This window comes from Mauremys reevesii, linkage group 3, assembly GCF_016161935.1.
Source record: "Mauremys reevesii isolate NIE-2019 linkage group 3, ASM1616193v1, whole genome shotgun sequence".
Taxonomy (NCBI): Eukaryota; Metazoa; Chordata; order Testudines; family Geoemydidae; genus Mauremys; species Mauremys reevesii.
The window spans coordinates 53239803-53262748 of NC_052625.1; the positions used below are offsets into that span (position 1 = coordinate 53239803).

General features: G+C 44.6%; 1 protein-coding gene across 1 annotated transcript in view; it reads right to left on the bottom strand.

Annotated features, from left to right (window-relative positions):
- The window catches only part of CAPN8 (calpain 8), a 52416-nt gene extending 38561 nt beyond the window's left edge, over positions 1-13855 (bottom strand). Inside the window, exons 1-2 of the mRNA XM_039532303.1 lie at positions 13568-13855; positions 5515-5584 (exon numbers count right to left, since the gene is read on the bottom strand). Coding sequence (XP_039388237.1) covers positions 5515-5584; positions 13568-13804 — 307 coding nt within the window. The 5' untranslated portion in view covers positions 13805-13855. The remainder of the gene's footprint in view (positions 1-5514; positions 5585-13567) is intronic.
- Positions 13856-22946: the final 9091 nt, after the last annotated feature.

Here is a 22946-nt window from a genome sequence, read left to right on the forward strand (position 1 = left end):
CAGTGAGGCAGCCTTCGGCAGCGTTTCTGCGGGAGGTCCGCCGGTCCCGCTGTTTCGGCAGTGGGTATGCTGAAGGCGCGGGACTGGCAGACCTCCCACAGAACCACCGCTGAATCTGTGTGACTGGGGCTGACCTCCCACAGAAACACCGCTGAAGGCTGCCTGACTGCCGTGCTTGGGGCGGCAAAAAACATAGAGCCACCTCTGAGTACAGGACCTTTACTATCAACGATAAATGCGCCCGAAAGATTTCAGCTTGACTCTCAGATCCTAGGTTGAGTTTGTGATGCAGGCAATATGCATTTTTTTTTACTTGTTAAGTGAGCAAATTGATCTGGAGTTTGCAAGAACAAATAAACATGAAATCCCACCATGTCACTTTTAGAATTACTTTATTGACTACACCCTACATTTAAATCAAATTGTTCCTTCTTCACGACTGTACCATAGTAACTGATGTTCTCTTAGAGCAATGCTGTCAGCTTCCTGATTTGTTAAAATAATCTCATTGAATGCTAAATCTGTGGTAAGCTTGGAACTCTGACTCAGATTCCTGTATAATTATATATTTGCTCACCTGCACTGCACTCATGGTGACTATAAAATAAAATCCACACAGAGGCTTCTTTCACTAATGCTAAAAGTGTCTAAACTGGTAAGAATTTAATTCTCTAGTCAATGATCTAGTCAAGCAGAGATGGACCCAAACTGAAAACCCAGATTGGAGGTGGGGGGGAGAGAGAGAGAAAAGAAACCCCAAATTTAGAGTTTTTGAGCCCTCAGATCTGAATTTTGCAGCTCAGAGGCATCTCTGCATTAAACATTTCCTGCTATTTCAGCAAGCCCTTAAGCTCAGACTAGATCCCAGGCAAAATGCTCTCATCCTCTTAGTTCCCAGCTTGTGATCCTTTCCTTCAACATCTTCCCTCTACCCAGACTTGACTCTCGGTTCTACCCTTCACTGCCAGCACCTGCCACGAAGCTCACAGCACACAGACTAGACTACCTGACTTCTGCAGTGCAGTGGAATACAATAGATTAGGTCAACAAGTTTGCTACTTTTAAAGGAGGCCTCTTGAAGTTTTGTACTAAAATGAGTTAAACACTACAATTGTGTGTTAAATGCTGCAAATAGAAGCGGTGCAAAGGGACATTCAACAGAGAAATAGACTTTTACGTTCCTCAAAGACTATCTAGTTGGCCTCAGATCCCCTGATCCCCAGAATGCATCAGTCTGTGATATAGCAGCTATCAGAAACCCCACAGCCTATGGAGATGGGCTTTCTGAGGGTAAACATATTATACAAGGAAACCAGTCACAGAAACCACTAGTATTAAGCAAACTCCTGTGTTAAGAGGCCAAAAAGAAACCCCAAATATACTGAGTACAGTTCAGATCCAGCTTTACTAGAAGACATCTCTCACAGCTAGGTTTTTGCCTGAATGGGCACTTTAGCTATGCATATATAATTGTTACACATACAGACAGTGTGTGTATGGGACAGATCTTCTACTGGTGTAAATAGACATAGCTCCATTGGCTTCAATGAAACTATATCCGTGTACACGGGCAGAGGCTCTGGCCCTCTGTTTCTAAAGTGTGTACAGTGCTTCAGGAGCCTTCAAGATAAATAGCACTTTATAAATGCAAATGGCACGGATCTGGAAAGCTACTTTAAGTGTATTTTTTATCCCAGTGGATGTAAAATAATGTTTATTAAAAAAAAATAATCTCTGCCACTTGCTATTTGAGGCCTTCACCAAATAATTTTGGGGTTAACTTATTTGGAGTGCTGTAAGGAAACTTCACAGGTCACCTTTAAATAATAGACTGTGTGTGACTCTGCATTTTAAGTTGTAACGAGGCCATCAAAAAGAAATGGTTCAAAGAGAGCATTTAAAATATTTCCAGTCTTTCAAGTTCCCATCAAACTCGCCACGTTGATTTTCATCTAACTTACGCTGTTGTCAAAGAAATAAAGTTTAATGGAGTGAGACTGTAACTCTGAATTTCCTGTTTTTGTTCCTATAAGCCCAGACCTGTGGTGTTCTTTTTAAAAGCAAAACATGTCACAAAGAAGTATAAAAAATGGGGTTTATTCCCCTAAGGGACTAGTCAGTGGGTCACAGAGTTGACTTATGTAAATATGTAACCAGGGTTTGTTTCAATAAAAGCGTTTTACATGCAGGGCTTAATAATCAGCACTTTGATATTCAAGCTATTAGATTAAATAACAAAAAGGCCCAGCGGTGTTAAGCAACTACCACCTGCACATTAAAAGATATGCTCCCTGGTTATGCTCCTAACTCAAGTTGATTTTATTTACAGTAACGCCTCACTTAACGTTGTAGTTACGTTCCTGAAAAATGCAACTTTAAGTGAAATGATGTTTAGCGAATCCAATTTCCCCAGAAGAATGAATGTAAATGGGGGGTTAGGTTCCAGGGAATTTTTTTTTTTTGCCAGACAAAAGGCATTATATACTTTTTAAACAAGCAATTTAATACAAGTATAAGTTTTAAACAATTTTAAAGAAACAATTTTATGCTGCAATTATCACTGCTGAGTCTGAAGCTTGAGGTGGTGGAGTCAGAGAGTGGAAGAGGATGGATTGTCCGGCTGCTTCTCTTGCTGTTCGTGCAAGCACAGGCACTGACTTTGCCAGATGCAGGGGGCTCAACCCTCGGCCCATCCATTCCACCCCTTCCCCCAAACCCCCACCCTTGACTCGCCTCTTCTAACTCCCACCTCCTCCCCCTTTACTTCGCACACCGCATCCTTGCTCCTCCCCCCTCCCTTCTGAACGCCGCAAGCCAGCTGATTGCTGCGGGCAGGGGGCAGGGGAGGGAGGGGGAGGTGCACCGAGTCCTTGCTCCTCCTCCCTCCCGCCTGCCCTGGGCAATCAGCTGGCTTGCAGCATTTAGGAGGCAGGAGGGAGGGGGAGGAGCAAGGACTTGGCATGTAGGCTCTCCCCCTTCCCCCTCCCGCCTCCTGCCTGGGGCAATCAGCTGGTTTGCGGTGTTCAGGAGGCAGTGGAGGGAGGGGGAGCCTGCACGCCATGTCCTCGCTCCTCCCCCTCCCTCCTGAACTCCGCAAGCCAGCTGATTGCCACGGGCAGGAGGTGGGGGAGGAGGGGGAAGACGCTGATCTGCGGAGTCTGCCGGCAGGGTCTGCCAGCGGGCGGGAAGCGCTGGGGGGGGGGGGCATAGGGAGGCTGCCAGCTGTGGAGAAAGCAGGCAGCCAAACAACGTAATAGTGGAGCATTGCACAACTTTAAATGAGCACGTTCCCTAACTGATCAGCAACGTACAACGAAACGACGTTAACCGGGATGACTTTAAGTGAGGAGTTACTGTATGTATGCATGTATTTTTATGAAGGGACAGAGTACTGTGGAGCTGATAGAAGCGATTCTATTCAGAGATGCAAGCCAGCCATCATTATATTATCAGCCTGATTTTCTACCCTTCCCACAAGCCAAAAAGGATTGTTCTGAGAGATGGGCTCAAGCCAGACAATTCTGATTCCTATTTCAAGAACCTCCCCAAAAGTTATGGGGTGATCAGCTCCCGGGCTTTGGGGTTCTGCCCACAGGACTCTGCTAGGAAATCTCAGAAACATGCCCCACCCCCTAGTTTATTATTCCTGCTATATGATTTACTTTGGCATTAGTCCACGGTGAAAGTCTCTGTTTACAAAATGCCGCAAGGCTGTCAGACTTCCACGCGGGGGCTGAAATGAAGAAGCTAAAGAAGGAGCTGGAACAACTGGCCCTGAGGGAGCCTGCATTCTTTTTATGGCATTAACTAAAACGATGTTTGTTATGTTTGTATGTCAGACTAGACAAGGCTGGAAGTATGCTCCAGTCCCTTAGCTTGTGAGCTGCCATGGAAAAGAGGCTTGTATTCTGGGCATGTAAAAAAATCCACATCCATTACAGAAACTTCATAGACTGTGATGCTGACAAGAAATGGAGCCTTTACTATTCTTACTGAACAACCCTCTGAAAATGCAGTAAGTGATCTCCTACGCCCTGCTCCAGAGTTAAGTGAGTAAATATTCTGGCGCAAGTATATGATCGTGCCTCTTATTTTTAGCAGTTGGAACACACACACACAGGGATTTTCTAGGAATTGCTTTAATGGAGCTGTGTTTACTGGGGCAGCACTTGTGTCATTTACTGTCAATGACTTGCAGAAATGGCATGAATCTTATTTGCACAATTGATGAGACTGAGGTATGGTTAGAACTACTGCAGTAAGCACCTTGGAGGGGAGGGAGCTCAGATGCAATATAACTAATCTATCAAGTTCTTATTAAAGGGCTTTCAGAATTTCAGGCTGTGTGGACTGGCAGGAAAGCCTGTAATGCCGCTGCTGCTCCTGTTTTCCAGTGATGGATCTTACCAATTGGGTAGCAAAGAAAGAAGGCATGTGTTGGGTTAGAATAAGGCCTTAAAAAGGAATAAAAAAAAAGTTAAAGCCCCTATTAAAGTTCTATGTAAAGCAGCATTCAAAAAGCAGGTAAGGAAGAGTCAGCTTTGCTCTGATGGATGATAAAACGTCTTCCAAACATTAATCAATGTTGCTCTGCAATTCAAGGAGAAATGTTTGGAGCCACCTTGCCCTGCTATATTTAAACTGTGTGCCTCGTGTACAGTCTCCCCTTTCTTTCTCCATTATTTGCTCACTGTTCTGCACCAAATGCTGTAGAAATAGAATGTTCAACATGAAATTGGAACAAAGTACTTGTTAAGGATGACCCTGCTGATGTGCTCCATTAATTTCTGAACAACATGGTCAGCGTTCCTAACTCATGGCCATGACCAGATGGATTGTCCTGCCCCTATGTTGATATGGCAGATAGTGGCACTGACCATTGTTGTTAAGGTTGTAAAACAATTTCCATTTTAACCCCTTTTTCTCATACACTCAGACCTCCTGGAAATATTGAGCTTCTGGGACGAAATTGTCCATGCTCATTATCTACTCTAAGGTGAAATTATTTGGAAAGTCTGAATAAAATCCCCGAATTATTTTAAAGATATGACAGGGTTTTTAAAAAAGACCCAAACACATTTTTATTGTAAAGTTCTGACAGGGTTAAAAAAAATCCCACAAGCACATATTTTTCCCTAGTATAAAAAATTCTTACTTTTTTTTAAGTGATAACTCAAAACTAGCTGAACTTCAAACTTGCTATCTAAATAAGAATGAATGAGCATTATGTGCTGTTATGTGCATATATTTCTGAGTTTAGGGGGAAATGATATAAAAACCCCTCCTATGGATCATCAGCGGGGTTTGAACCTGAGACCTTCAGTACAGATTTCAATTATTTGATCCAAAAGAGTAATTCCATTAGCTTGTACAAGTAGTAGGTTCTTGCCCTTTTTCTTCTGTGTAGTGCAGAATGGAATATACTTAGCTAGTGTGTTACATGGCTTTTCAAATAACAAAAGGTATTTTCCTGTCTCTAAAACAAGCAAAATTCTGCTCAATTACTCTACTCACCCAGGATCCCTTGGCGAATGTCTGTCCGAGTGGCTCCTCCAACTATAAACTGAGGATTGGTACATAACTCCTGAAAATAATGTTGTTAAATTCATGTTATTCTTGGTGGTCTGACAAAAGTTGCAGTTTGTTTCTGACTCATATTATTTCAGTTCAAAATCCAGAAAAAGGAGCAATGTAAACATTTGCAATATATTTAAAAGATCAAGATTAAAAAACACACATTGGAAAAGTGTTCTTTGCCTGTGTTCTTAGCAACATATCAGGTTATGAAAACTCAGTGGAACTTTAAATGCTAATGTACTTTACACCCTCTGAGCCACATCGATGCCCTAACTCAGTCACTTCTGCCCTTGACGTCAATGAGAGTTTTGCCTGAATAGGGCGTGAGTACAAACTGAGAAGGAACTTCCGGGTTTGGCCCTTTTTGTTTACTCTGTAGTTCATTGGGCTCAGTCAATTGAACTAGGTTGGTCAGGTTCACTTCCTGGTACTCGGGCACTAGCTTCCTGCTGTTACTTGGGCTAGTGTTTGAACTTCCCACACCTATTTTCAATGAACTGACAGAATACACATGAAACATTTCTATTGCTATTAGCTTTTGTAATTCTCCCACTTCTTCAAATCTTATTTTGGGCCAGGCAAGGATTTTCAGTTAGAATGTCTTTTCTCTCCACTGCAAGTCTGAATGGCCCTCAAGTTACAATTAGGGATGAAATTGTCCAGACCCACTACTTGCTCAAAGGTGCAATTGTTTGGAAAGTCTGAATAAAATCTTCCAATTATTTTAAAGCGGGGACATGGTTTAAAGTCTCCCCACTCTCTCCAAGGACAAAAGTCTTCGCTTGCTCTGAGCACTTCACACGAGTTTCTAAATGAAGGCGATAAGCAGGGCTGGCCTTACCATGAGGCGAACTGAGGCAGCCGCCTCAGGTGCCAGATTGTGAGGGGGCGCCACTGGGACCGGAAGTATGAGAAAATGGTGTCTGCTGCTGGTGCATATGTATTCTCTCTGCTCTAGATGCACAGAGATGGTGGAGTGCTGCGCTGGAGGAAGAAGGGTACAAGAGACATAACAGGCAGGCAGGAGAAAGGTGAGAGGGAATAACAGAAAGCAGCAGGAGCTTCAGGGAGAGAGAGGAGGAGGAGGAGCCTCTTATGTACCTCTCTAGCATCCCCAGGAGCCTGGATTAATTAACACTAGCTTCTCAGGGAGCTTCCTGTTTCCTGCTGCTTCCCTGAACCCACCTGAGGAGAACAGGCATTTAACTGAAGTAGTCGGAGCCAGTTAGGCCCTAAGATGCTGATATCTTCTCTCACTCAGGCCCTGCTACCAGCCTGCTTATTTGTCCCCTTCCATTGAGTGTTGAGAGCCACTATAGCTGGCACAGAACAGCAGTCATGAGTGAAAGAAGAAAATGCCCCTCTGGGGCAGCCTTCAGAAAAAGAAAGAAAGCAAAGGAAGCTTTTCTATCTAAGCAGGAAGGAGCTCTCCTGAGATGCATAGACACAAATGTTCACGGTGAGCCTTCCGGCCCCAGTGAGGATGTGAGTAGTGAGGAAATGCCTGATCTTCCAGTTAGTCAAAGTGCAGGTGACCTGGCAGCTACTGCAGCATCCATATCTCCATCTCAAATGGATGTATCCATGCACATTCCTGAAGAAAAGTGTAGATCAGAGAAGAGTGTGGTGGAGGCACAAGAAACAGCTGCTGCTGAGTTTAGTTTCTTAAGTCGATGATCCAGGACTGTGGACCCACTTGAGCAGTAGCCTGAGGGACTTCCTTGTACTGCATGGGCCACAGCAAGTGAAAAACTTCACGTTCCCCAAAGACAATGAAAATAGAAGTTTCCATCCAATGCATTACTGGTGTGAAATCCCCAATGGTGACAAAGTGGAGAGGCCGTGGCTTATGTACTCAAAAACCCAGAATGCTGCATACTGTTTTTTTGCAAACTCTTCCAGTCTAATGTTCCAGCCACATTGGGTTCCACAGGAACAAAGGACTGGAAAAATCTGGCTAGAAATCTGGCATGCCATGAGAAGGCAGCAAATCACCAGAGAGCATTCCATAGGTGGAAAGAGCTTGAGATGAGACTAAGGTTAAAGGTCACCATAGATGATCAGCATCAAGAGAAGATTGCATCAGAGTCTCTTTACTGACAAAACGTTCTGGAAAGGCTCATTGCCATTGTGAGAATGCTTGCTACCCAAAACCTAGCACTGCGTGGCACTTCAGATCAGCTGTATGTGCCAAACAATGGAAATGTCCTTAAAATTGTGGAGCTGATGGCTGACTTTGATGCTGTATTCCAGGAACATCTAAGAGTCACACCCAAGAAATGTACACACACCACTACCTTGGAAAAACACTTCAAAATGAGATCATACAATTACTGGCAACAAAAGTCAAACAAAAAATTGTGGCAGATCTCAAATCAACAAGATATTACTCTGTTATTCTGGACTGCACACCTGACATCAGCCATACAGAACAAATTACTTTAATGGTGTGTTTTGTAACAACAGAACCTAATGAAAATGTCCCTGCAATGGTGAATGTCAGAGAGCATCTTCTAGAATTTATTGACATTGATGATACTACAGGAGCTGGTATGACAAATGTGCTTCTTAGCCCTGGTCTACACTATGAGTTTAGGTCAAATTTAGCAGCGTTAGATCGATTTAACCCTGCACCCGTCCACATGACAAGCCATTTTTGGCGACTTAAAGGGCTCTTAAAATCGATTTCAGTACTCCTCCCCGACGAGGGGATTAGCGCTGAAATCGACATCGCCGGAACGAATTTGGGGGTAGTGTGGATGCAATTCGACGGTATTGGCCATCGCTTCTCTGATGCGCAGCATGCCCTGTAGTGCTCTTCTAACCGCCCTGGTGTCAGGCTGCACGTAATCAGCTGCCAGGTGATTTGCCTCAACCTTCTACCCTGCCATAAACATCTCTCCCTTACTCTCACAGATATTGTGACACACACAGCAAGCACTAATAACGATGGGAATATTGGTTTCGCTGAGGTCTAACCAAGTCAGTAAACTGCACCAGCGCGCTTTTAAATGTCCAAATGCACATTCTACCACCATTCTGCACTTGCTCAGCCTATAGTTGAACAGTTCCTGACTACTGTCCAGGGTGCCTATGTATGGCTTCATGAGCCATGGCATTAAGGGGTAGGCTGGGTCCCCAAGGATAACTATAGGAATTTCAACATCCTTAATGGTTATTTTCTGGTCTGGAAAGTAAGTCCCTTGCTGCAACCATTCAGACAGACCAGAGTTCCTGAAGATGCGAGCATCATGTACCTTTCCCGGCCATCCCAAGTTGATGTTGGTGAAACGTCCCTTGTGATCCACTAGTGCTTGCAGCACCATTGAAAAGAACCCCTTTCAGTTTATGTATTGGCTGCCTTGGTGCTCCAGTCCCAAGATAGGGATATGAGTTCCATCTATGCCCCACCACAGTTAGGGAATCCCATTGCAGCAAAGCCATCCACTATGACCTGCACATTTCCCAGAGTCACTACCCTTGATAGCAGCAGCTCAGTGACTGTGTTGGCTATTTGGATCACAGCAGCCCCCACAGTAGATTTGCCCACTCCAAATTGATGCCCGACTGACCAGTAGCTGTCTGGCGTTGCAAGCTTCCAGAGGGCTATCACCATTCACTTGTGAACTATGAAGGCTGCTCTCATCTTGGTATTTTTGCACTTCAGGGCAGGGGAAAGCAAGTCACAAAGTTCCATGAAAGTGCCCTTATGCATGTGAAAGTTTCGCAGCCACTGGGAATCATCCCAGACCTGCAACACTATGTGGTCCCACCAGTCTGTGCTTGTTTCCTGTTTCCAGAATCGGCATTCTGTGGCATGAACCTGCCCCATTACCACCAGGATGTGCACATTGCCGGGGCCCGTGCTTTGAGAGAAGTCTGTGTCCATGTCCTCATCACTCTTGTCACCGCACTGCTGTTGCCTCCTCACCTGCTTTTGCAGGTTCTGGTGCTGCATATACTGCAGAATAATGCATGAGGTGTTTACAGTGCTCATAACTGCCGCAGTGATCTGAGCGGGCTCCATGCTTGCTGTGGTATGGCGTGAGCAAGAGAGCAGAGAGGCAGCGGAAGCGTGATGATGGTTTTCAGCCCTATTGTACCATCAGCTGCCAGAGCACAGTGGCAGCAGAAGTGATGATGGTTTTCAACCCTATCGTACTGTCAGCTGCCAGAGTAGGAGAGCAGAGTGGCAGCGGAAGCATGACAATGGTTTGCAGCCCTATTATACCATCTGCTGCCAGCAGCACCCAGGACACAAAAGCAGCAGCTGAGCTGAGCGGGCTGCACGCTTGCCGTGGTATGGCGTCTGCGCAGAAAAAAGGCGCGAAACGATTGTCTGCCGTTGCTCTCACGGAGGGAGGGGCGACTGATAACATGTACCCAAAACCACCTGCGACAATGTTTTTGCCCCATCAGGCAATGGGAGCTCAACCCAGAATTCCAATGAGTGGCGAAGACTGCAGGAACTGTGGGATAGGTACCCATAGTGCAACGCTCTGAAAGTTGACGCTAGCCTTGGTACTGTGGACGCACTCCACCGACTTAATGCACTTAGTGGGGGGACACACAATCGCCTGTATAAAATCGCTTCCTAAAAAATCGACTTCTATAAATTCGACCTAATTCTGTAGTGTAGACATACCCTTAAAAAGCTGGAAGATACGGGAATTGCGATAGCTGACATGAGAGGTCAGGGCTATGATAATGGTGCCAACATGAGAGGAAAGAACAGAGGAGTGCAGACATGGATCTGAGTTAAACCCTTGAGCTCTTTTTGTCCCATGCAGTTCTAATTCATTTAACTTGGTGGTCAGTGATGCAGCATCAGCTTCTAGTGAGGCTGCTGAATTTTTTAATGTAATTCGAAGCATCTATGTACTTTTCTCTGCATCAACTCATTGATGGCAAATTTTGAAGCAACATCTGGAAACATCCTCTCTGACGCTCAAACCACTGAGTTCCACACTATGGGAAAGTCGAGTGGAGGCGATAAAGCCTATTAAACACCAAATTGGGAAGATAGATGATGCCATAGTTGCCATTATGGAGGATAATGCTATGACAGGAACTGTTCATGGGAGAACAGTGGCAGAGGGAAATGGAATCACCAGAAACATACATAACTTCAAATTCCTATATGGCTTAGTGTTGTGGCATGACATACTGTTTGAAATAAATGTTGTAAGCAAGAGACTCCAAGGTGTTGACCTTGACATATGTGGAGCAATGGAACAACTGGACAAAGCAAAGTCATACCTACAGTCCTACTGGTCAGATGAGGGATTTCAAAACGTTCTGAAGAGTGCACAGAAGTTGGCAGAGGAACTTCACACTGAAGCTATTTTCCCACCCATTCAAGAATACAAGAGTCACCGAAGAAGAAGACATTTTGATTACGAGGCATGGGATAATCCCATAAGAGACCCCAAACAACAATTCAAAGTTGAATTCTTTAACCAGGTGCTAGATTGTGGAATATAGTCAGTTGAAGAACGTTTCATGGAGCTCAAGGAACACAGCAGTATATTTGGGATGTTGTATGATATTCCAAAACTCCTCACTATACCTGAAGAAGACCTACACCAGCAATGCAGGGCACTAGAGACAGTGTTGACACATGACATGTGCGATATTGATATGAGTGATTTAGGTGATGAACTGAAAGCCCGTTCAAGATACATTTCAGCAGGATCAACTCCAAAGGCTGTTCTAGAATATATGTGCACAAATAAGATGACCACCCTCTTTCCAAATGCTTTTGTTGCTCTGCGCATACTTCTAACACTTCCTGTAACTGTTGCCAGTGGAGAACGCAGCTTCTCCAAGCTGAAGTTAATAAAAACACATCTACGCTCCACAATGACACAGGAGAAGCTGGTCGGCCTTGCAACCATCTCAATAGAGCATGAGCTGGCCCAGACTGTGGACCTTCAGGAAGCAGTTCAAATCTTTGCAACCAAGAAGGCACAGAAAGCACCACTTTGATTATTCAAACAGATAAAAATGCCAGTGTTTACTATGCAGACAAGAAAAGTTATGTTTGCTGTTCAGGTGTTTGAAAGTTAAGTATCAGAGGGGTAGCCGTGTTAGTCTGGTTCTGTAGAAGCAGCAAAGAATCCTGTGGCACCTTATAGACTAACAGACGCTTTGCAGCATGAGCTTTCGTGGGTGAATACCCACTTGCATCCGAAGAAGTGGGTATTCACCCACGAAAGCTCATGCTGCAAAACGTCTGTTAGTCTATAAGGTGCCACAGGATTCTTTGCTGCTTCTGAAAGTTAAGTGTTACTTAAAATTTTTGAAGAAGGCATTTTAAGTTGTTAGTTCTTCTTTACTGGGGTAGGTAGCAGAATAGTACCATGAGAGGAGCAGAACAGGAAGAAGGCACAACTGAGACCTTTCAAAGCAAGAGGGCATGGGGGCATCATTTGAGCTCCCTGCTTCAGGTGCCAAAATGTTGTGGGCCGGCCCTGGTGATAAGCAGCATACAGAAGAGTTATTGGGGTGTAGGTGTTAAGAGAGAAGCTGAGATTCTTTCCCAGTGGGAGCTGGGCCCTGTTGCCAGACAGCTTGCTTCAGAATACACATCTTTGGATGGTGTGGGAGCCAGGGTGGGCCTTATGATTTATGCTGCCCCAGCAAGAGAGGAGAACTAGTCCATGAGCTGGCTCTCCCTTTAGTCCCACTGCTGGAGAGGAAGGTGGGTCAGCTGGTGAGTCTAAGCTTGCATGAGATAAAGCTCTCTGAGGTGCTGCCTGCTTTGCTTATGCCTGCTTTTGGCCCATTGTCGAGCAACCTTCCCCGCCCACAGTATCCTGTTCTCTGGGTGGGTAGGGTGTAGGAAGGGGGCTGGGGCACTGAGCAGCCCCCGCCCAACTGCCCACATACTGTAGATCTCTGCTGCAGCAGCACCTGGTGACAAAAGAGCCCAGTGTGACTCATTTTCAGGGTATGTCTACACTGCAATTAAAAACCCACGGAGGCCAGTGCCAGCTGACTTGGGCTTGCAGGGCTCAGCTAAGGGGCTGTTTAATTGCCGTGTGGATGTTCAGGCTTGGGCTGGAGCCTGGGCTCTGCGAGGGGGACAGGTCCTGGAGCTCAGGCTTTCAATTTTTCATTCATTTGAAAATTTTTGCAACATTTTTTATTTTGAAATTTTTCTTTTTGAATTTTTTATCTTGGAGGAGGTTTGTGTTCAGTTTTACACTTTCACTTCCTGCCCCCCCCTTCTCTCTCTCACACACACACACATTCTTTTTTCCTTTTTACCAATTTTTCCTTTTGTCACTGAAGGAAAAAAGGAGAGGGAAACGGAGAGAAACAAAGGAAAAAAGGAAACCCAATAAACAAAAAACAAACAAAAAAAGCCCAAACCCCTACATTTTTCATTTTCATAGACAACACTAATTTTTTCATTAAAAAGCCCATTTTTTTAAATTAAAAATAAATTTCATTCAAAATATTTAAACCAGCACTTCAAATTATGGTGTTTTGGGGTTGGAATTTTTAAAACTTTTATTTTAGTACAAGCCTAATTATTCTGGAGTAATACTGGGAAACACATGATGCCAGTAATAAGCTTTAACTGGTGACAAGTAATTCCCAGGAGGTTTGAAGGTTCCATTTGGATAAGCATCAAAAGTTCAGATGCTTTTCTCAATCGTACTGAAACCTCTCATATCTGCAGAGTGCTGCTGGAAATCTTATGAGAACAGTCTCTCCCTCTACCTTTCTGGGGCTTCTCACATCCCAAAGGGCTTGAAATTGGACAGCAGCCTTTTTTATGATACTCCATTACTTTCACTTCTAGTTAAAACAGGGGAGATGAGGAAAGGTGGCAAAGAATGAAAGGAAAGGATAATCTATGCCTTTGCTAGACTTCAAGAAAGTTCCAGCTCAGATTCAGTTTGGATTTTGGAGTGAAAGTTCCGGTTGAATCTGATTTGATCTGAATCTAGTAAAACATGTAATGATAAAGCTCTCTTACCGTGGGTCGCTTCCAGACAATACCCTGCGTTTTAGGAGAATACGGCCCCAAGTCCCTATAACCCAGGGCCGAAGGACCGGCTGGGAATTCTTCATCCTTAAACAGAGTGCCAGACTGCAAGCACTGCTGCCTGAGAGCCTCATAATCCTGATTTAAATACTTCACTGCCTTCCCATTGGAGCCAAGCCCTTCTAATACAGCTCTCTCTTTGGACAACTTAGTTGCAACTCCTGCCATCACTGTTTGCCTCCAGCGGGGTGTTGTGTGAGGACAGGACAGCTCCTACCTCGGAACAAGAGGGGATGAATATAAGTGAGTGGCCAGGTCGGGTGGAGTGAGTGAACACATTACACAGTCCAGCACCTTTGGAGGGAGGAGGCACAATGCAAATGCAAATATGTACTCACGACAAGAGTAAGGAGAAGCTGGGAGGAGACAAAGAACCTGGGCTGATGACTCACTGTAGATTCTGGCTCTCATTATCTTCTCTATTTGTATAACAGCCTGGGAGTTCCCTCTCTCTATATATTTTAGCAGAGGGCAGGGAATAAGGGGGAAAGTGTTTTAATATTAAAGATGGCTCCGAGCCACATAATTCAGATCAGTTCTGAGCCTTGATGGGTGCTTGGATCCAGGGGTTTTGTTCAGCCTGTTATAGAGGACAGACCAGGATCACAGTTAGGATTCTGATACCCTGCTCCTCCTCCAAGGTCAGGGATGTTCCACTCTGTGGAACATTGTTAGAGAGATGGGGGCTAACCACAAAATCCAAGTCTGGATTTCCACCATCACCAAAGGATTGGGGTGCTCAGACACAGGGTCTCACTGAGGTTTACAGTGTTTTACGTTCAGAGAAATCTGCCCTAAGTGACATTTCAGGTCAGTTTGACTCAAATTGAAACATTGTGGCTTGTTGAACTGAACCAAAAGATTTTATTTTGAGTCAGTTTAACTGCATTCTCTAGATACTGCAGTGCTCCACGGCCCGATTCTCTGCACTTGGGTGGGTTCCTTAGCCAAACTACATCTTCCATGATGCACTGTAGTCAGGTCTCTGACCAAGCCATCTGATGCACCATGGGAATCCATGACTGCAGGTGCATCATGGGAAATGCAGTCTGGCTGGGGAGCAGGGCCGGCTCTGGCTTTTTTGTCGCCCCAAGCAAAAAAAAAGGGGGGGGGCGGGTCCACCGGAGCAGCAAAGGGGGAAGGAACACGGCGCAGCAGCAAAGTGGGGGGCGGAGGGGAACAACACAAAAACCGCGTGGCTGGAGCAGCAAAGCGGGGGGAGGAAACAATGGCGCAGCCGGCAAAGCAGGGGAAAAACAAAACAAAAAACCCTACAGGGTGGCTGGAGAAGGGGGAAAAAAACAAAAATAAACCAGCTGTGCTGCCCTAGGTTTGGGCGGAATGCCGCCCCCTTGAATCTGCCGCCCCAAGCAGGAGCTTGCTCAGCTGGTGCTTGGAGCCGGCCCTGCTGGGGAGTCCAGAATGAAGGCAAGAGGCATCCAAACTACAACTCCATTAAGGCACCACAGCACCAGGTGCAGTTTAGCGTCAAAATGATTCCAAGTGAATTGCTTTGATTTGGCTCAACAAATCGAAATGAAATATTTCAGTTCAGAAATGTTGAAACATTTTGCTTTGAATGAAAATGCAATCAACATATTCTGGAACTTTCCATTTTGTGAGTAATGTCAGTATTTCTTTTTTCATCCTGAATCGGGGCAAATATCAGAAGTTCTGATTTTCACTCAGCGCTAACTCTAAGAGAGCTCACTGTTAAATACTCTTCCTGATAATCAACATAAGAATTCCTTTGTTGCTTTCATCCCATTTCTCCTAATTGTGCAGTTCCAAATCATTCTGCTCCCTCCTTTGCATTTACACCCACCAAATACTTGGAGCTAAACAACCTGACTAGCTTTTAACAGGTTCCCTTATCTGAAAAGAGGTTTCCTCCCCTAGGAAAAAATCTTTGCCTTTTCAACCCTGCAGTGTAAACTTATTCATAACCTCTGTAAACAGAGCTGTTATTTACACGGGCCTGCACTGGTTCCAAAGCAAACTGTGCTTGGGAAAGCCTGATCAATCAAAGAGAAGGCAGGAGGGTGAAGTTATATCCAGTGAGGACTAGCCTCCAAAAAGTTGCAGACATTGCACAGAGAGGAAGCTGTGCATAGGTCAGCTCCAATTGTATTGGAGGAACCTGAGCTGCTACTTTCAAGCTCCAGTCTCTGATTTAAAGGGAGACTGCCAAGCCAGGGATATTTGTTCATAAAGGAACTAATATTTTGCATGTATAAAGCATCTTTTTTCCAAGGATCTCAAAGCATCATACAAATGTTAGTTGACTACACTTCACATAAGTAAAGTAAATGCTGTTATCCCTGGTTTACAGGTGGGGAAACTGAGGCACATAGCACTTAAGTGATTTTTCCCTGGTCACACAGTGAATCAGTGGCAGAGCAGAGACAGAACCCTGGAGTACTCATTACTGGTCTGTCTTAGATTTGGCTGGTAAGCACAAGACGCTGCCTCCCAAGACTCTCATTAATCTGTAGCTTGCTGTTTGTAACATGTAGGCAAGTGTGTTTTCCTGTGCCATACCTCCCAATATTTCCAATGGCTAAAGCTGGCTGCAGCACCACTCAGATTTGGCCTGTTCCTCTCTGTCTGGAGGAGTAGAGGGGCCAAATCTGAAGTGTCGTTGCAACCCTGCTGAGCAGGTCATAACGCTACTCGGTTTGGGAGCCCTCTCAAATAGGAGGCCCAGGGCAAACTCACTTCAAACAGGACAGGAGGCTTTGGAGGGTCAAAGTGGGACAGTTCCATAAAACCTGGGACTGCTGGGAGGTCTGCTGTGCTGGGTATAGCACTGCCCTGTACTGGACAGAATGTCAAAGGACCTTAGTCTCCAGCGCTGTCAGTGCACACCTTCTATTGGCACTAAATTAATTCACACACGCGTTTCTAAAAATCACTGAATCTCATTAGAGCAACCCCGCTAAAAGCCAGAGACTGTGTTATCATAATTAGAGATGGGTGCAAATTAAATAGCAGTTCCCCACACCCTTAAACTCTGGGGGAAGGAGGGGCTGGGGTCTGATTCTCAGTTTGCAGGTGGCCTTTCTCTGTGTAACGGATCACATCAAAACCCTGGCTCTATACACCTTCACATTTTGAAGTGTCTGAGTCCCAGCTCTGATCACAGTGCATACCCTTTCCTTGGTATGCTGTGGGTACGTCTACTCAGGACTCGTGCTGTGGTTCTAAAAACAACTGTGTAGGTGTTCCAGGTCAGGCTCTGAAGACTAGGGTAGGGGTAGGCTGCAGAGCCCAAGCTCCAGCCCACGCTGCAACACCTACACAGCGGGTTTTAGTGCTGTAGTGCAAGCCTGAGGCTGTTGACCCGGGGTCCGAGACTCGCTGCTGCAGGCTGTGTGGACATAGCCTATGGTTCCCAAGCTGAGAACTTGTCTACAGGCTATATAGATTCTCTAGTCTTACATTCAGTTTTGGGGGGTATTGGCAGCTCCTTGGTAGTTCCAGGCTACAGATCTCAACTGCACTGTTCATTGAAATGCAGTGTTCTCTGGGATGTGTGAATCATCATTTAGGCTGAGAGACTGTCACTTCCTATATGTTCTTTGGCGAGCAGGCAGCTCCACACTGCACATTCTGGATTTCACACCAGTAATGTGTTGGATGGAAACTTCTATTTTCATTGTCTTTGGGGAACATGACGTTTTTCACTTGCTGTGGCCCATGCAGTACAAGGAAGTCCCTCAGGCTACTGCTCAAGTGGGTCCACAGTCCTGGATCATCTAGACTTAAGGAACTAAACTCAGCAGCAGCTGTTTCTTGCGCCTCCACCACACTCTTCTCTGATCTACACTTTTCTTCAGGAATGTGCATGGTTACATCCATTTGAGATGGAGATATGGATGCTGCAGTAGCTGCCAGGTCACCTGCTCTCTGACTAACTGGAAGATCAGGCATCTGCTCACTACTCACATCCTCACTGGGGCTGGAAGGTTCACCGTGAACATTTGTGTCTATGTATCTCAGGAGAGCTCCTTCCTGCTTAGATAGAAAAGCTTCCTTTGCTTTCTTTCTTTTTCTGAATGCTGCCCCAGAGGGGCATTTTCTTCTTTCACTCATGACTGCTGTTCTGTGCCAGCTATAGTGGCTCTCAACACTCAGTTGAAGGGGACAAATAAGCAGACTGGTAGCAGGGCCTGAGTGAGGGAAGATATCAGCATCTCAAGGACCTAACTGGCTCCGACTACTTCAGTTGACAGCCTGTTCTCCTCAGGTGGGTTCAGGGAAGCAGCAGGAAACAGGAAGCTCCCTGAGAAGCTGGTGTTAATCAGTCCAGGCTCCTGGAGGTGCTAGAGAGGTACATAAGAGGCTTCTCCTCCTCTCTCTCCCTGAAGCTCCTGCTGCTTTCTGTTATTCCCTCTCACCTTTTCTCCTGCCTGCCTGTTATGTCTCTTGTGCCCTCCTTCCTCCAGCACAGCACTCCACCATCTCTGTGCATCTAGAGCAGAGAGAATACATATGCACCAGCAGCAGACACCATTTTCTAATACTTCCGGTCCTAGTGGCGTCCCCTCACAATCTGGCACCTGAGGCGGCCGCCTCAGTTCGCCTCATGGTAAGGCCAGCCCTGCTTATCGCCTTCATTTAGAAACTCGTGTGAAGTGCTCAGAGCAAGCGAAGACTTTTGTCCTTGGAGAGAGCGGGGAGACTTTAAACCATGTCCTCGCTTTAAAATAATTGGAAGATTTTATTCAGACTTTCCAAACAATTGCACCTTTGAGCAAGTAGTGGGTATGGACAATTTCATCCCTAATTGTAACTTGAGGGCCATTCAGACTTGCAGTGGAGAGAAAAGACATTCTAACTGAAAATCCTTGCCTGGCCCAAAATAAGATTTGAAGAAGTGGGAGAATTACAAAAGCTAATAGCAATAGAAATGATGGCATGTGTATTCTGTCAGTTCATTGAAAATAGGTGTGGGAAGTTCAAACATTAGCCCAAGTAACAGCAGGAAGCTAGTGCCCGAGTACCAGGAACTGAACCTGACCAACCTAGTTCAATTGACTGAGCCCAATAAACTACAGAGTAAACAAAAAGGGCCAAACCCGGAAGTTCCTTCTCAGTTTGTACTCACGCCCTATTCAGGCAAAACTCTCATTGACGTCAAGGGCAGAAGTGACTGAGTTAGGGCATCGATGTGGCTCAGAGGGTGTAAAGTACATTAGCATTTAAAGTTCTGCTGAGTTTTCATAACCTGAGATGTTGCTAAGAACACAGGCAAAGAACACTTTTCCAATGTGTGTTTTTTAATCTTGATCTTTTAAATATATTGCAAATGTTTACATTGCTCCTTTTTCTGGATTTTGAACTGAAATAATATGAGTCAGAAACAAACTGCAGCTTTTGTCAGACCACCAAGAATAACATGAATTTAACAACATTATTTTCGGGAGTTATGTACCAATCCTCAGTTTATAGTGCGGAGATATAGGAAGAAGGGGACACACATCAGGGCCCAAATGGGGCTTTGGGTGATCACTATTTCCCACCACCCAACACAGATGTAATGAGGTTAAGTGGTGTCCATATAAAGAAATGAAAACTACTGATTATTCCTCAAGAAAGGCTTTTAATGATTTACGGCTATAAATGCAACACGGACAGAATAGCAAAAGAAAAATTAAAGACCAGCATTGAATAAGGATTAATATAAATGACAAATTATATTGCAAACAAGCACAAGTACAGTTATGCATTAGCTACTTATTACTATAAAAGCATGTTTTTGACATTGCCAATTTTTACTGATGCAAAGCTATTATTACTTAGTAACAAGTTTTATTTCTGCCCTTACTAACTATACATACAAAGATACTATAAATTGATTAACAACTTTTTACTATTTTCTAAACAATTTAACACTAGTAGTAAACTTTTACTACTATTTTTAATACAGCAGTACTAATATAATCTGAGATTAAATTATCCCAAAACTACCATTCTTAATACTATAGTGTCAGTACAATTTGAGATCAAAACAGCTCGAGCAACCCAGACTTCTTTACTCCGTTACCTTATTTTGCATGCAGCCAGACTTTTTTACTTTAAAACCTTACCCTATCGAGAATATATCACCTTCTAGTCGACCGCTTTTTGCATTGGCCAGGTGCAGATAGTCAGTGCAGTTCAGGTTTTCTCGGGTCAGGGGGTGCGGGTCAGACCGATCAAAGAGAATAACTTCTTAGACCAAGACACACGCACACATACACCTGAGAGTCTACAGATTTAATCTCATCTGCCCGCCGTGCTTTTAAGCAGGTCAACCAATTAGGTTAGGCCAAATTTAGTGTTATCACTTTGGCTGTATAATTCATGCTTACTTATGTTTTTGTAGCCAATTATTATTTTAGTTTATAAAAGTTATGCTCAAGGACAGGGCCGGCTCCAGACCCCAGCGCGGCAAGCACGCGCGTGGGGCGGCCCTTTCCCGGGGGAGCGGCAGATTGGGCCGGCGGACCTGCCGCAGTCATGCCTGCGGGAGGTCCACCTGAGCCCCGGGAGGATCGGACCTGCCGCAGGCATGACTGCGGAGGGTTCGCTGGTCCCGCGGCTCGGCTGGACCTCCCGCAGGCATGACTGCGGCAGCTCAAGCGGAGCCACCGGACCTGCGAACCGTCCGCAGCTGCGGGAGGTCCAGCCGAGCCGTGCGACCAGCGGACCCTCTGCAGTCATGCCCGCGGGAGGTCCGCTGCTCCCGCGGCTCCGGGGCGCCTCCCGTGCATGACTGCTTGGGGCGGCCAAAAAGGTAGAGCCGCCCCTGCTCAAGGAGATAGCTTACTTCTATATAGCCCACTGTCTCGACTGTGGGTTTTTTTAGTTTTCTAGGTAACTTCCCTCTAAATGGGTTATTGGCTTGATTGTGGGTGAGGTTATCTTGATGACCTATGCCTAAAGGCCTAGCTCATCAAACCCACATAGGAATTTGTTTTTTGGCTGCAGCATCCCTTAACCACAAGTTCCAAAGGTGGTTTCAATAAGCATGACCTATTATACCATATAGGAGTCAACATAAAAGCTTGTCCGGTTGTAGGCATCTTTTGACCACAAGTTGCAGCTTAATTTTGCAAAGTTTGCTTTTTAAAGATAATTTTGTAAAGCTTATTTTATAAAGCATCCAGAAGTCTTAGGTCTAACACTGGCAATATTGTTGTTCATCTTAAGCTTGACAACACTTTTGTTCAAATTAATCACATATAGTTGGAGGAGCCACTCAGACAGACATTCGCCAAGGGATCCTGGGTGAGTAGAGTAATTGAGCAGAATTTTGCTTGTTTTAGAGACAGGAAAATACCTGTTGTTATTTGAAAAGCCATGTAACACACTAGCTAAGTGTATTCCATTCTGCACTACACAGAAGAAAAAGGGCAAGAACGTACTACTTCTACCAGCTAATGGAATTACTCTTTTAGATCAAATAATTGAAATCTGTGCTGAAGGTCTCAGGTTCAAACCCGCTGATGATCCACAGGAGGGGTTTTTATATCATTTCCCCCTAATCTCACACATATATGCACATAACAACACATAATGCTCATTCATTCTTATTTACATAGCAAGTTTGAAGTTCAGCTATTTTTGAGTTATCACTTTAAAAAAAGTACGAATTTTTTATACTAGGGAAAAATATATGCTGGTGGGATTTTTTTTAACCCTGTTATATCTTTAAAATAAGTGGGGGATTTTATTCAGACTTTCCAAATAATTTCACCTTAGAGTAGATAATGAGCATGGACAATTTCATCCCAGAAGCTCAATATTTCCAGAAGGTCTGAGTGTATGAGATAAAGGGGTTAAAATGGAAATTGTTTTACAACCTTAACAACAGTGGTCAGTGCTACTATCTACCATATCAACATATGGGCAGGACAATCCATCTGGTCATGGCCATGAGTTAGGAACGCTGACCACATCGTTCAGAAATTAATGGAGCACATCAGCTCAGCAGGGTCATCCTTAACGAGTACTTTGTTCCAATTTCATGTTGAACATTCTATTTCTACAGCATTTGGTGCAGAACAGTGAGCAAATAATGGAGAAAGAAAGGGGAGACTGTACACCAGGCACACAGTTTAAATATAGCAGGGCAAGGTGACACCAAACATTTCTCCTTGAATTACAGAGCAACATTGATTAATGTTTGGAAGACGTTTTATCATCCATCAGAGCAAAGCTGACTCTTCCTTACCTGCTTTTTGAATGCTGCTTTACATAGAACTTTAATAGGGGCTTTAACTTTTTTTTATTCCTTTTTAAGTCCTTATTCTAACCCAACACATGCCTTCTTTCTTTGCTACCCAATTGGTAAGATCCATCCTTGGAAAACAGGAGCAGCAGCGGCATTACAAGCTTTCCTGCCAGTCCACACAGCCTGAAATTCTGAAAGCCCTGTAATAAGAACTTGATAGATTAGTTACATTGCATCTGAGCTCCCTCCCCTCCAAGGTGCTTACTGCAGTAGTTCTAACCATACCTCAGTCTCATCAATTGTGCAAATAAGATTCATGCCATTTCTGCAAGTCATTGACAGTAAATGACACAAGTGCTGCCCCAGTAAACACAGCTCCATTAAAGCAATTGCTAGAAAATCCCTGTGTGTGTGTGTGTTCCAATTGCTAAAAATAAGAGGCACGATCATATACTAGCACCAGAATATTGACTCACTTAACGCTGGAGCAGGGCGTAGGAGATCACTTACTGCATTTTCAGAGGGTTGTTCAGTAAGAATAGTAAAGGCTCCATTTCTTGTCAGCATCACAGTCTATGAAGTTTCTGTAATGGATGTGGATTTTTTTACATGCCCAGAATACAAGCCTCTTTTCCATGGCAGCTTACAAGCTAAGGGACTGGAGCATACTTCCAGCCTTGTCTAGTCTGACATACAAACATAACAAACATCATTTTAGTTAATGCCATAAAAAGAATGCAGGCTCCCTCAGGGCCAGTTGTTCCAGGGGCAGCAGGGCACGTACATTTTCCAATATTTTGTTTTAAAAAGTATTGTAACAAACCTATGGGATTTCCTGGTTGTGTGACCATACAGCACACCATGACCCCTTAGAACTTCATGGAGGCAGCAGGGATAGAACGCAGATCGTCCTACAGCCAGAAGCCCTCCCTCTACTGCTTCAACAAAAGGAGAATCTCTACAATCAATTATCAATCTATGAAATAGTTGAGGAGTTTTCATTCCAGGGGAGGGATAGCTCAGTGGTTTGAGCATTGGCCTGCTAAACCCAGGGTTGTGAGTTTAATCCTTGAGGAGGCCACTTAGGGA